At 42.0% G+C, this 13501-nt stretch overlaps 1 protein-coding gene across 1 annotated transcript in view; it reads left to right on the top strand.

Moving 5' to 3' along the window:
* The window catches only part of myo3a (myosin IIIA), a 64040-nt gene that overhangs the window by 44976 nt on the left and 5563 nt on the right, over positions 1 to 13501 (top strand). Inside the window, exons 20-36 of the mRNA XM_038997242.1 lie at positions 1136 to 1289; positions 1795 to 1883; positions 2089 to 2218; positions 3213 to 3307; positions 3620 to 3664; positions 4966 to 5049; positions 5584 to 5667; positions 6008 to 6213; positions 6358 to 6469; positions 6585 to 6747; positions 6904 to 6993; positions 7107 to 7230; positions 7798 to 7990; positions 8138 to 9004; positions 9123 to 9267; positions 12628 to 12719; positions 13433 to 13473. Coding sequence (XP_038853170.1) covers positions 1136 to 1289; positions 1795 to 1883; positions 2089 to 2218; positions 3213 to 3307; positions 3620 to 3664; positions 4966 to 5049; positions 5584 to 5667; positions 6008 to 6213; positions 6358 to 6469; positions 6585 to 6747; positions 6904 to 6993; positions 7107 to 7230; positions 7798 to 7990; positions 8138 to 9004; positions 9123 to 9267; positions 12628 to 12719; positions 13433 to 13473 — 2714 coding nt within the window. The remainder of the gene's footprint in view (positions 1 to 1135; positions 1290 to 1794; positions 1884 to 2088; positions 2219 to 3212; positions 3308 to 3619; positions 3665 to 4965; positions 5050 to 5583; positions 5668 to 6007; positions 6214 to 6357; positions 6470 to 6584; positions 6748 to 6903; positions 6994 to 7106; positions 7231 to 7797; positions 7991 to 8137; positions 9005 to 9122; positions 9268 to 12627; positions 12720 to 13432; positions 13474 to 13501) is intronic.

Raw genomic sequence — 13501 nt, 5'->3', positions numbered from 1 at the left:
AACCCCATAGAGAGGTTCCATAAATCATTGCAAAGGAGGGTCAATTAGGAGTTAAAGACAGTTAGTGTAGGATGTAAACTCGCACGAGGGCAAAGTCTGGCATAAGGCCCCGATATATAGATGTACTGTATGTACAGAACGCAAGGCTTTTTCTACAGTGCTAAGTGTACAATATATTTGTCTAAAATGTCCTGACTAAATTCTGCACAGTAACACATCTGTAAAACCATGTATATCTCTTCAGAACAATCATACCGGTATTGTAACATCAGGCTCTTGATAGACTACATCCTTCCTGGAGAGAGTAATAATATTTACTTGTTTTTATCAGACAAACAATAAAGAGCAAAGCCCAGAGGAACAAGCTCTTCCGATGCTTGTCTGTGTCCGTCTGTTGTTCTGGAATGCTTTGTTTTGTTTCCTCAGGATGTTATTTCAGCAGCGTTGTCCTACTGTCCTGAGAAGAGGTTGCAGATTCAGAATGACTTTACCTGAGGCTAATGCTGTGTTCTGTTCCAGATATTAGATGCCTTGTGTGCATGCGCGAGGGTGTTTGTCTGTGTGCCTGTACCCATTGTGAACATGGGTACATAAAAGTAGAGCAGGGCAGTATCGACAAAAATCCATATTGCGATAAATTGCCTGGATTGATGCCATAACGATAAACAGAACGATATGTTTGTGCACCACAGTTTTTTAAATTGTCTTTTATACTACTACTAGTAGTTTGATGGTTGTAGCTATCAATTGTCCCATTAGCAATCACCCATATTAGCAAACTTATTTCATTTAAAGCTTCACATTTCTCTAGTATAGGCTACTTATCATAATGAACGTGCGATAAGTGATTGGTATGGTCGGTGTCGCTAATGTTCGGTTTGTCGTCCCAGCTCTACCTAAAAGCTTTGACGTTGTATTTCAATTGTGTGCTTCACCTCTAGAGAGACATATACTGTATGTTCTGTGATGTTTCTGACTCATAGTTGGGCCTTGACTTTATCAGGTGAGCCGAACATGAAGAACTAAACTCAACCTAGCAAGGGTGATGTTATCTGTCAGATATGGTTTTGGTTTTGTTCAAAACCAGCTTCACCGTTCCAATTGAAATCTTTCTGTCCCTTACCCTCTCCTATAGGACGAGTACCTGAATGAGGATGTGGACGCCAGGGTGATTGAGTATGAGGACAACCGTCCTCTCCTGGACCTGTTCCTGCAGAAGCCCATGGGCATGCTGTCACTGCTGGACGAGGAGAGCCGTTTTCCCCAAGCCACCGACCAGACCCTTGTAGGCAAGTCCCCACAGTCCTCACTCAGTCCTCGTGTAGCTACTAAGATCTAATCCCAAATGCCTCAGGGCAGTGATCGGTGTCCTGGTTAAGTGCCCAACTTGGCCCCATTTTCATCATGGCCCCCCAATGGTGTTCGTGCATTACCCTTGTCGCTGCTTCACATTGGTGGTGGATGAGGTGAGCTCCCTCCATTACTATGTAAAGCACTTTGGGTGTCTAGAAAAGTGCTATATAAGTCCAATAAATTATTATTATTATTATTACGAAGTGTACACCAGTTTTATCCTGTTAGCTAAGCCACTCATCCACTCATGTCATGAATTATTCAATAGGTTCATTTAGGACCTAAAAGTAGTTTAAACATTGCTTTTTAAATAATTAGCAGCCTTGCAAGTGTTATGTGTATGCATTCTTGTTTATTCTGTCATTCAATTATGTTTACATGCTTAGCCATCCAGCTTGGACTGCTAGTTAATTAACCCGTGTGAACTTTTGTCCATTGTAGAAAAGTTTGAAGACAACCTGAAATCCAAAAACTTTTGGAGACCAAAAAGGGTGGACCTTGGCTTTGGAATTCATCACTATGCTGGAAAGGTTATAAGGCCTCCTTGGTCTAATACATCAAATATATGTTTTAGGTCAAATATTTAGAGTTGGCAATAATAATGAAAAAAAGACAGGATATGGGAAACCCCAACCCTTAATGTGAATAACAGTAGCAGGTGAAATAATCTGAGGTTGCTGTAAAACCGTGTTTGTGCGTACAGGTCTTCTTACCCCCTCTGTTGATCATGTTTAGGTGATCTACAACGCTGCAGGCTTCCTCTCTAAGAACAGAGATACACTACCGGCAGATATTGTTCTTCTGCTGAGGTCGTCAGAAAATCAGCTGATTCGCAAACTGGTCACCCACCCGCTCACCAAAACAGGTAAACACACATGGCCTAATAGCAACAATCAACTAACCTATGTTTTCACTTTGTATGTCATAACTGAGGTAGTCTCTCAAATTGACAGTTTTCTTGTCAAGCAAGGCATCGATTTTATTCCCATCTGACTCTCTCCAGACTTGCCTTGTGGTGATTATTCAAATATTGTATCGTAACAACCTCAGTATTTATAAGAAATGAATGCCGATGTAAACAAATGTGTTTATTTGTCTAAATTGAAATGCTAAATGCCAAAGAACCAAAGAAAACCGGTCCATGTCACTTTTTTCAGTACGGCCTGTTGTTATTGGAGGCAGGGCTTTTGTTGTGACAAGCTGGTCTTTGCAGCGTGAGTATCCTTCATAGGCAGAGGACGCGGCCAACTGAGCCCAAATCCAATCAGCAATCCCATAATCACTCTTTAATATACCCCTGAAGCTGTTTTATTGAGCTACGGCAACCTCTCCTCCCCCTTTGTACTGCCATCCCTACTGCCCTCATGAAAGCTAACACGATGACATGCTAGCACGCTACTGGAGAGATTAGCAGAGAGCGAGTCCACTTCTCTATAGCTGTGTGCTATTGAAATAGCATCGGCCTATAGCTATACACCTGACATTATCAAGTAACATGGAAATTCTGGCTATGTTTGTTGATGAATTTGCATGGCAGATGTTGCATCACTAATTTTGATTTTCGGATTGCCTTCTTTTGCTAACTTGGAATTTTCCCTCTTTAGAGTTACTTGCTCTATGGGGTCAAGCTTGTTTCGTTTATTTCTCCCACATATTCCCTCCACCTTCTTCCATTTTAGTACAACTTGATTTGGTTATATTAAATATAAATGTCCACTTGCATGTCTAACTACTGCCTTTTTGTTTTTCCATGAAGGCGCTGATTGCCAGTTATCTCACTAACTCTTTCCTCTTTGAAAGTGTGGTGTAGCTTGTCCATTTGTTCTCAACGTCTCTCCCGCTATCTCTCTATCCTCTAGGTAATTTGGCCCACACAAAGGGTAAAGGGATGAACACACTCATGAGCATGCCTCGCACCCCAGCACACCCTCACCGCACCATGAACTTTGCCAAGGTACGGGTATAAGATGTTCTAACTTATTGTCCTTTATACACACTCAAACAAAGTTTATAGTTCTGTCGCATTGCCTTTCTTGCTTCCCTTTTCTAATACAGTAACGCTAAGTGTCCTCGTTGTAATTCCATGTCAAAAATCTTTGAAAAAATAATGTTGTCTATTTTTTCAGTCTCGCTTTCTCTTTCAGACAAACTAACCTTGTGTGTCCTCTCTGACTCTCCCTGTCTCTCTCTCTCTCTCTCTCTCTGTCTCCCCTGTCTCTCTCTCTCTCTGTCTCTCCTGTCTCTCTCTTCTTTTATCCTTGTAAAGATGGGAGTGCTTAAGTTATTCAGTTCTAGTATGTCACTCTGTGAGGTAATGGCAATCTCCCTGTCTATGTTGTATCTATGTTGTATGGCAAACCATCTACCCACCCCTAGGAAATAATAAGACTAGTCATTTTACATTTGTTTTTCTTCATTACTCGTCCAATTCCTATCCTTTCGTATTTCCCTTTCAATAGATGAGAGTGAGAATCTATGAGTTTGGCTGCAAAAGCAGTCTTTTTGATTTTCCTTAGAACCTCAGAGTGAATTGATTGTCTGATTAGATGTTAAAGGGGAGGCTTTCATGTGCGTACGACTGATAATTTGGATCTTTTCTCATTTACCTTGTTTTAATGGGGTTATTTCTGTTTATGACACCGCGCCCCATGATATTGACTCGTTTTGAGGATGTGCCCTTCACGCACTCGTAAGAGATTGAAGTCATAACATTATCAACTTAAAGTTGTTTGTTGTATTTCTGCATAACAACCTAAAGTTACCCCTAGAACGTATCTTCCCCACAAAAAGGGAACAACCCTTTACTTTCCAGTACCCCATACTAATCTGATTGTTAGGGGAAGAGGAAGGTTGCATTTTTTGAAGTCACAATTCCCACTTTGTCAAACCAATTTATATACCTGAGGGCCATTGGCAGAGGCTAAACCAGGCAATTAACTGTCTTTGATGAGTACATGAATGTATTTCCATTCATCTGCATATTTTACATTTCCGCCTAAGAAAGCACATCAAAGACTCCTCCTGTAGTCATGAGAGTGAAAGTGTCATTTCAGACATGTTTTAGACTCATGGTGTAATGGTATGTTTTGTCAGTGCTGTTGCTTTTTAGTGAGCAATGTGACACATGTGCAATGTTTCAAGGTTCGTATGTGGCCGTGTCCCAGATTAGCATATCTTTGCATTTATAGTATGCGTTCTCCTTATTACTCTGCTATTGAGAACATTGTCTGAAATTCTCAGAGGGCATTTTATGGAATAAGAAATGTCCCACTGATTTTCAAGTGTGTCTGGATTTTTTTTTTAAATGTCAGTTTCACCAATGATCATAAGCAGGAAAATAGCTAGTTCCTCTGTGGTAAAATCCTTATAATCCATGCCATATCTAGCAATGCCAGTGGAAACAAACTGACTGAACACATACATTCTCTTATGATCAAGTGGTCACTGTCCTTTGTCACAAACGTCTAATTTGGTACCTCTGAAGACAATACTCAGCATTAAACATTTAAAACAAGTTGTCTTTATGCAAACTTGATTCCTAACTTGATTCCTAACTTGATTCCTAACTTGGCTCGTGTTTGTTTATGCTTCCTCTTTATGCATCTCTTGCAGCCTTCTTCTCGGAAATTAACTCTCACCCCAGAAAAAAAACACGCGCCTTTCTTGCTTCTCGATCACACAGTACATATTCAAACGGTGATTGGTGATTTTCTAAATTTTGTGATTTTCACACAACAACAAAAATGAGAGACAATTCCATGAAAAAATACGATACACAGATGATTGGGGTAATAAGGCTTCTGAATGCTGATACCCAATTCAGGCTGTTACCTATTTGTTATTCACAGGACAGTATTTTGGGGTTCAGAGCCCTCATCTAACACATCATTGCTTTTCATGTTAATTACACATTGATGAATAACTTCCAATCCATAATGATTTTATACTCGTACCGTTCAGTCAATAAAAAAAGGGCCAGTTTTCCCTAGACTGAGATTAAGCCTTGGTTTTAACATCATTCTCAATGGAGAATCTCAGCTGACATGGCTTTTAAGTCCAAGACTGAAGTTAATCTGTGTCCGGGAAACTAGCCCATAGTATTTTACACTATACTGTATATAATACATATAATACTGTTTTTCAAAATTCACTGATATAACTCAACAAATACACCTACCATAAACCTGTGGTGAATCCTTTTGATAAACTGTGTGTGTTTTGTGTGTCCAGGGTGATACTGGAACTGGAGAGACCACCCACCATCCTAGAGAGTCCACCAACATGAGAACACAGACAGTAGCCTCCTACTTCAGAGTAAGAATGTCTCACTTGATCACTTCCTACATTACTGAGTGGATAGATTATCCCCAACCCTGGTAGTATAGCTCTGAATGGTAGTACAGTTATGTTGATAAACTGACTTGTAGTACAGCACATTTGCATACTGTGACATGTAATGTGTACCTATTTATCTCATTGGCGTTGTAGCAGTACCCCTGGATAATTGGATTATAAATACTGGTTTACACAAGAAAAGAAAGCAACTAAATATGTCTTCTCATACAGGAATTCAAGAATAGGCATTTTCGTCTTATTCAGGTCTTTACCTGGACACTAGTTTTGATTGGATGCTTCCTGCCTCTTCATTCACCAGTATTCCCTAATGGACCTGCTGTCCAAGATGGTGGCGGGACAGCCCCACTTTGTGCGCTGCATCAAGCCCAACAATGACCGGCAGGCCAGTAAGTTTGACCGGGAGAAGGTGCTGGTGCAGCTGCGTTACACGGGTGTCCTGGAGACAGCTAAGATCCGCCGGCAGGGCTACTCTCACCGCATCCTCTACACCAACTTCGTCAACAGGTTGGTGATCCTAATCATAGAAAAGACTCCATAGGCTCCCACGTATTGCTTGTGAATGACTAGAAGAATGGAAAACTCATTTTGAGGGTTTTAGGCTAATAGTGTGCAGGAATGGTTTGGTAAGTCTAGTATTGGTTGTTGCAGGTACTACATACTGGCTTTCCATGCGCACAAGGAGCCGGATGCGAGCCCAGAGACTTGTGCAGCTATATTGGAAAAAACCAAACTGGAAAATTGGGTCCTGGGCAAAACGAAAGTAAGCTCACATTCATGGAGTATTTTGGAGTCTAATGTAAATGATTAGACAAATCTCATGGAGAGTATGACTGAGTCTACACCCTTCGATTGTGTTTCCATGTGGTGTCTCTCAGGTGTTTCTGAAGTACTACCATGTGGAGACCCTCAACCTGATGGTGAGGCAGACCACAGACCGCATCGTTCTGGTCCAGGCCTACGTCCGGGGCTGGCTGGGGGCCAAACGTTACCGCAAAATACTGGAGAAGAGAGCACAGAGCGCTGTGGCCATACAATCAGGTCAGTCCGTGGTCACTTTGACCTTATGACCATAGTGGAACCAAAACTGTCCCAGTTCCTTTTAAACGTGTGCAAATACTGTTAAAGTCGTTATTATCATAAACGATAGTTCATATCTGTATGTTAATGATTTGTCTCTAATATATCGTCCACCAGCGTACAGAGGACATAAAGTACGGAGGAGATGTGCTGATGATAAATTAAGCAAAGCCAAGTTTGAGACCTTCATCACCCAGTTACAGGCTGGTGAGGAGACCATGATGCTACTTCCTCATTGTTTTCTAAGATCGGTTTGTTCGTGTTCAGAGGATACTGAGTACGTTTAGTGTAGCTTCAACTTGTACCATCCTATTCTGCAGTTTGCCGAGGTTACCTCGCCAAGAGGAAGTACAAGGAGATGGTGGAGGAAAAAAACAAAGCAGCAGCTAAGATTCAGGCCCATTACAGAGGACACAGGGAGAGGAAGAGTTTCAAAAAGAAAAGGTAAGGACAACCGTCAATGGATCTGCACTACGCAAAAACATAGTCAAATGTAGGACAGTAGATCCAGCACTTTTTAAGCATTGTGAAGTTAATGTTTTATTTAGTATGCATTTTATATTTAAGCACTAAGGCCCAAGGTGGTGTGGTATATGGTCAATATACCACAGATATGGGTTGTTCTTATGCACAACGTAACGTGGACTGCCTGGACACATCCCCTAGCCGTGGTATATTGGCCATATACCACAAACCACCGATGTGCCTTATTGCTATAATAAACTGGTTACCAACGTAATTAGAACATTAAAAAGTATTTTTTTGTCATACCCGAGGTATATGGTCTGATATACCACTGCTTTCAACCAATCAGCATTCAGGGCTCGAACCACCCAGTTTATAATTCGTATTTCAGTATTTATTAGGATCCCCGTTAGCTGCTGACAAGGCAGGAACTACTCTTCATATAAACGTATATGTGGAGTATACCCCCTATAGTTGTTCCAGATCATAAACCGTTTACATTGAGTTTGATTCTGTTCAGAGCAAAATCAACTGCATTCTCTTTAGGGATGCCATTGAGAAAGACAGGATAGAGAAAGAGAGGATCGAAGCTGCCAAACTGGAGGAGGAAGAGATGGCCAAATCCGCTGTGGTCCTCCAGAGTAATTACAGGGGCTACAAGGAGAGAAAGAAACTCAGGGAGCGCCACAAGACACTGTCCGGAGACGAGTTGAGACTAAGGTCACCCTCACCTGTAGAGGTGGAGCCTGCTATTACGGAGGAGGATGAAGAGGAGGATCAGGAGTTTGCAGTGGAAAAGGAAGAGGGGAATGGGTTGACCGAAGTTGCGGAGGAGGAGGAAGAGGATGAAGACACGGCCAAGGCGGAAGAGGACGACGACGATGAGCACACGGAAGTGGGTGAAGAGCTGGTGGACGAGGAAGACACAGAAATTGACGAGCAACAGAATGCAGAGCGAGCAGAAGGGGAGGAGGTTAACCCGGAACAGGAAGCTAAGGCAGCTACAGTTCTCCAGAGCAACTTCAGGGGCCACAAAGAGAGGAAGAGGCTGGTTGAAGAAGGCAAGATCCCAGCAAGGAAACAGAGAGTGATGAGCCCAACTGAAGACGAGACCGCAAAGGTAGAAGGTATGTCAAAACCAGCAGGAAGGTCAAAGGTTCCAGAGACAGCAGCCGTGTCTGCAGGTGTGGAAGAGAAGGAGGAAGTAGATGAGGCCAAGGCAGCTACGGTCATCCAAAGTAACTTCCGTGGCCACAAGGAGCGCAAACGCCTGCAGGAGGAAGGAAAAATCCCCAAGAAAAAGAAGGCGAAAGAGGCCAAAGAACAACCCAAACAAGAACTTGTCCAGCCACAGGAGCCAACGCTAGAATCCCAACCAGAGCCGTCCACCGCAAGCCAGTCGGAGCCAGACGAGGAAAAAGCTGCCACCGTTCTGCAGAGCAATTTCAGAGGACACCGGGATAGAAAGAAATTCAAGGAGGAGAGAGAACGGGTCAAAAGGAGCAAGGAGGAACCCATGGTTGAGGAACAGGAGGAAGGGTTGAAGGTTGAAGACAGGGTTGTGGACCTCACCGATGTAGAGCTGGTTCGCATGGAGGAGACAGAGTCTCAGGGAGGGGATAGGTATGACGAGGAGCAGGCAGCGGTGAAGATCCAGAGCCAGTTCAGGGGCTACAAGGACAGGAAGAACCTGAAGGCCACCAAGGCCACAGCCCAGAGAGATACGGAGGAACTGGAGGTCTTTTCTAAAGAGGTAATCTAGTACTAACCCACTACAACCCACTTGATATGTCTGCCAGCAGCTTTTCTTGGGGTTCTGAACCCCCAACTTTTTGATTATATGTATCAATTGTCCATTGTCTATACAACAGGTCACTAAGTCTTCCCAGAACTACATGAGCCTCCAGCAGAAGCTGAACGAGATCATCCTGGCCCACCAGATAAACCCAGCCAATAACGGCATGTTTGTCAAAGGGCAGGCAGTCAATGGCTTTGCTGCCAACCATCAGCAATCAGGTAAGTGTCTGACTTGTGTGAAAACCACAAGACATTGTACAAAGCAAAGACACAACAAATGTACTGTTGAGTACAGACATGGATGAAATTCAATACATTTGAGAATAAGTCAATCTAAATATTGTAGACTGGTTTTATACAAAAACCAACTGGTGATCAAAAACTACTAATGGTGATCCCGAGTCACTCTGGCAGTGTTGAGTATAATTTCCTGTCTGAAGAAGCAATCAAATCCTTATTTTCTGGTCTATCCATCTTTCCAGTGGGCTCCTGGCTCGTCTGCTTGGTCAAACAGCTCCAAGACTATCCCTCACAGACAGAGAGCTGAATAGAGTTCACTGACACTCATTGAAATAAGACAGAGTGCACTTGCAAATAGCCTTTACTTCCATAACCAACTCCTTCTTCGTTTGTAAAGAGAACTTATGTCCAGTGTTTCTTTGAGTGTCAGTTTGGCCCTATAGACTACACAATATGTGGTATGTGTTCTCAAACACATTTCAAGTATTTACATTTTTCGAAGCAGCTTTCTCAATGTGTGAAGTGCACAGATATTATAATTTTTTATGTCTTGTGTCATTTCCCCCTTTTTGTGAACTCATTCTCCTATTTCAGGAGCTATTTTCAGCCTACGCTCAGTCATTCCTGCCTCAGGTGCGAAACAAGATGGGGAAAAGAAGGCACAGCTTTTGTTATGTCTCCGCTTCGCACTAGCTGATGATTCTATCAGCGGACAAAGCTCTGTTTTCTCTCTCATTAAGGCTAGATTGTATCTTAAAAAAACCTGGGGATGTCAAGTGCCAAAACCGGAAAGCGGTTCTCGACGCGATGCGTCATCAGAAAATGAATTTGATTCCCACCGGTGATATGTGCAATGGCTTTGAAAGGATGGGCAAGGGAGCTGGCAGAGTGAAAGTTCAGCATCTCAGTGCTTGGTGTGTCAAATCCGTCTGGCAGCTGAAATGTTATTATCATCATGAGTTTACCAGGTGTCAGGAAGAAATATAATTATTGTGTCATCCATGATTAGTTGTATTGGTGTCATGGGTGACTTTCTCATATTGGATTGTGAGAGGCAAGCCTAGAATTTGGGGACTATGTGTGGCTGCTTGCAGTGCTGTGTCTAGGTATAAGCGGCCGCTCAACACAATTGGTAACCTGGTATCAAATCTGCATTTTCTGAATGTGAGATATATACGCTATATTAGTACGATAACAACTCACCACAACAATAAAATCCAAACTGCAATCTCTTGAGATGCCTGCTATGTGCCCTTTACAAGGTGTTCTGAACAGCAACACATTGCCTGAGGAGCAGAATTCATTTCCAGAGACATTATATCCTCCAAAAATGTCTTCATCGATTTGATCCAATAATAAGCTGTCCTCGTACCTCGCTACATTTCAATTAAAATCCTAATTTTTATATGCAGAAAGAAAGTTGGGGACATTTCTTAGAATGCCAATCATATTTCACTTCATGGAAAAGGTCATTAAATGCTAATCACGTTTCATAAGGCACCGCTGTGGCAATTACAACAACCATTAATATGGGGATTTCAAATGAGCTTTTCTCCTTTGAGCAATACAGAATCACTGACGACCTTTAAATAGACAGGTTCAATAATATGAAAAACTATGCCAACCCATGCATGAAATACAGCCTTTCCCTTACATACTGTATCCATATGCACACATACACGTGTTATTCAATACGTTACTGAGAGCTATAGGTCACCATAATATGGAACACAGTGGAGGCTGCTGAGGGGAGCACAGCTCATAATCATTTATGGAACAGAGGGTATGGAATGGCACTTGGACACTATGTGTTCACTCCCGATAGCCTCTCCAGTGATCATACGCCCAGTCATAAAGCCTCTTCAGTAAGTCTTTAGAAAAACAGGGTCAAACATAACGACCTAAGTCAAGTTTCCATACAGCTCTGTAGGCCAAATATCAGCCTCAAGTAGGCTACATAGCAACCAACGCCTAAGCCCGTGAGGTTAGTTTAACTGAATAATGTAGGCTTACGATTTTTGGGGACATTTAAGCTTGTAAAATGCCTAAAATTCTCAAAACTTAAAGTCCTACTCCAGTCTCCTTTTCAGCTCATTTGTCACCTGATTTACTTAACAAAAGATCCATCTCAATAGGTAGTCCAGGTATCTCATGACATGAAACTAGTGGGCGGGTGGATCTTTCCTCTTTTGTTCTCCATTGTTCCTCTATTGTTCATCAATAGTGAGGTTGGCGATGACATCACAAATTACCATCAAACTAACTCCTTGAATGCCCTTCTCCTTGAAGTTTGCAGTTGTGTAAAAACATTTTTTACCCTTTAATGTGTGTACTTTACCATATTTATACTTAGGATAACGCAGTAAAAACTTTTCAACAGTAAAAGTTACAAAATCTTTAAGTCTTTGGTAGAATAGAATCTCCTGAAGCCACCATTATTAAAACGCCCTCCCATTTCAACATTATTTCCAGGTAATATTCTCTTCAGGTATTGCTACAATTGTAGCAATGTTTGTCCTCTTGGAAGCTATGTTTAAAGGCAGTGATTAAAATATTAGAGAAACCGTGCAGAATAGTGTGAAGTGGAGTAGAGTTAACCAGCAGGTGTCACGTTCCTGACCTGTTTTCCCTTGTTTTGTATTTATTTAGTATGGTCAGGGCGTGAGTTGGGTGGGTTGTCTATGTGTGATTTTCTATGTTGGGATTTTTGTGTTCGGCCTGGTATGATTCTCAATCAGAGACAGCTGTCAATCGTTGTCCCTGATTGAGAATCATACTTAGGCAGCCGGGGTTTCACGTGTGTTTTGTGGGTGTTTGTCTACCGTGTTAGTGTTTTCACCACACGGTACTGTTTCGGGTTTTTTGCACTTCGTTTATTGTTTTGTATTTCAGTGTTCAGTTTCGGTTTTAATAAATCATCATGAGCACGAACCACTCTGCATATTGGTCCGATCCTTCTCGCCTCTCCTCGTCCGATGAGGAGGACGAAATAGACAATCGTTACAGCAGGGGAGTCATTGTGTGTTCTCGCTGCCCTCAGGGGGTCAATCGCCTCCTCATGCTAGTCTTTTGGAAGCTATTTTCTCAAGCATAACATGAAGAAAAAAATTCACTCAGTTCCTGTGTAAAAAAACCCCACAAGGACACAAAATGTCTCTGTTTATTACATAGCAATCTTTTAAAATTATGAACCAGGGATTTGTCAAGTCACAATTGATAAATACTGTAGATAAAAATGAAAAACCTGGATAACAATACACCTATGTCTACTTTCTCTAGCTACTTAATAATCAAAGCATTATCGCTGATCTGGGTCTTTTTGTTGTTGTGATGTTTCAGTCGATCTGAAAGTGTGTCGGACGCCTCGCAGAACCCAGCAGCCAAAGACGCTCAACACCCCTGAGGACTCTACGTACTACAACCTCATCCATGTGAGTCTGACTCCATCCATACAGTAGTGAGCCATTCTCTGTCACCTTCACAGCACTGTAATTATTGCATTTTTATCTATTGGCATTCGCACTACATTATTGAGGTGGCCATTTTTCTCCAAGAGTGATTAAGACACAAGATCAAAGGGGATGTAACGATCTGTGTTAAGTTGTTAGAAGTTTTCCAACGTTAAAGTTTTCCATTAATGTAGTTTTGCCAATGTCTGTCCATGACAACTTCAAGTTCTCCGATGGAAAGCAGGAAAGCATATTACAAAACCGTACAAGTCTCTCAACTGGTATAGATTCAACTTGAATCCTATTGGGTGTGCTATTAAGCCTTGATGCACTCCAGCATGTGTTATATTGTTGAAATATTTCTGTCTAATAATTTCAGTATGCACTAGAAAGGCACAAAGTAGGTGCTGGAGAGTCCCTGCAGGTGTGTTCCAACCTCGTCCCTTCAGCTTCAGCTGATCTCAAGCTAGCTGATCTTAATTGTTAGTCAACCAACAGATCGATTGATTACGGGACTAATCACCTGCCAACATTCGACTTATAGGTTGTTACATAGTTATAGGTTGTTACATAGTCTTGAAGGCTATACAGGAGGCTATACGCCTTATAAGTAGGCTATAAAGCTAAACATATTCGCAGATTTGAATCCTAGTTTATTTCCATGTAACACTACTTCCTGTGTCTTTCCCATTCAGAGGTCTGTCCAGGATGACAAACGCAGGCCACGGAAACAAGGGTAAGTCAACGGCCCATCATTCACCCTG

Source organism: Salvelinus namaycush, chromosome 7 (assembly GCF_016432855.1).
Source record: "Salvelinus namaycush isolate Seneca chromosome 7, SaNama_1.0, whole genome shotgun sequence".
In the NCBI taxonomy this organism is placed as follows: domain Eukaryota; kingdom Metazoa; phylum Chordata; class Actinopteri; order Salmoniformes; family Salmonidae; genus Salvelinus; species Salvelinus namaycush.
The sequence above is the reverse complement of the archived record's forward strand: the minus strand, read 5'-3'. Positions and strand labels throughout refer to the sequence as shown.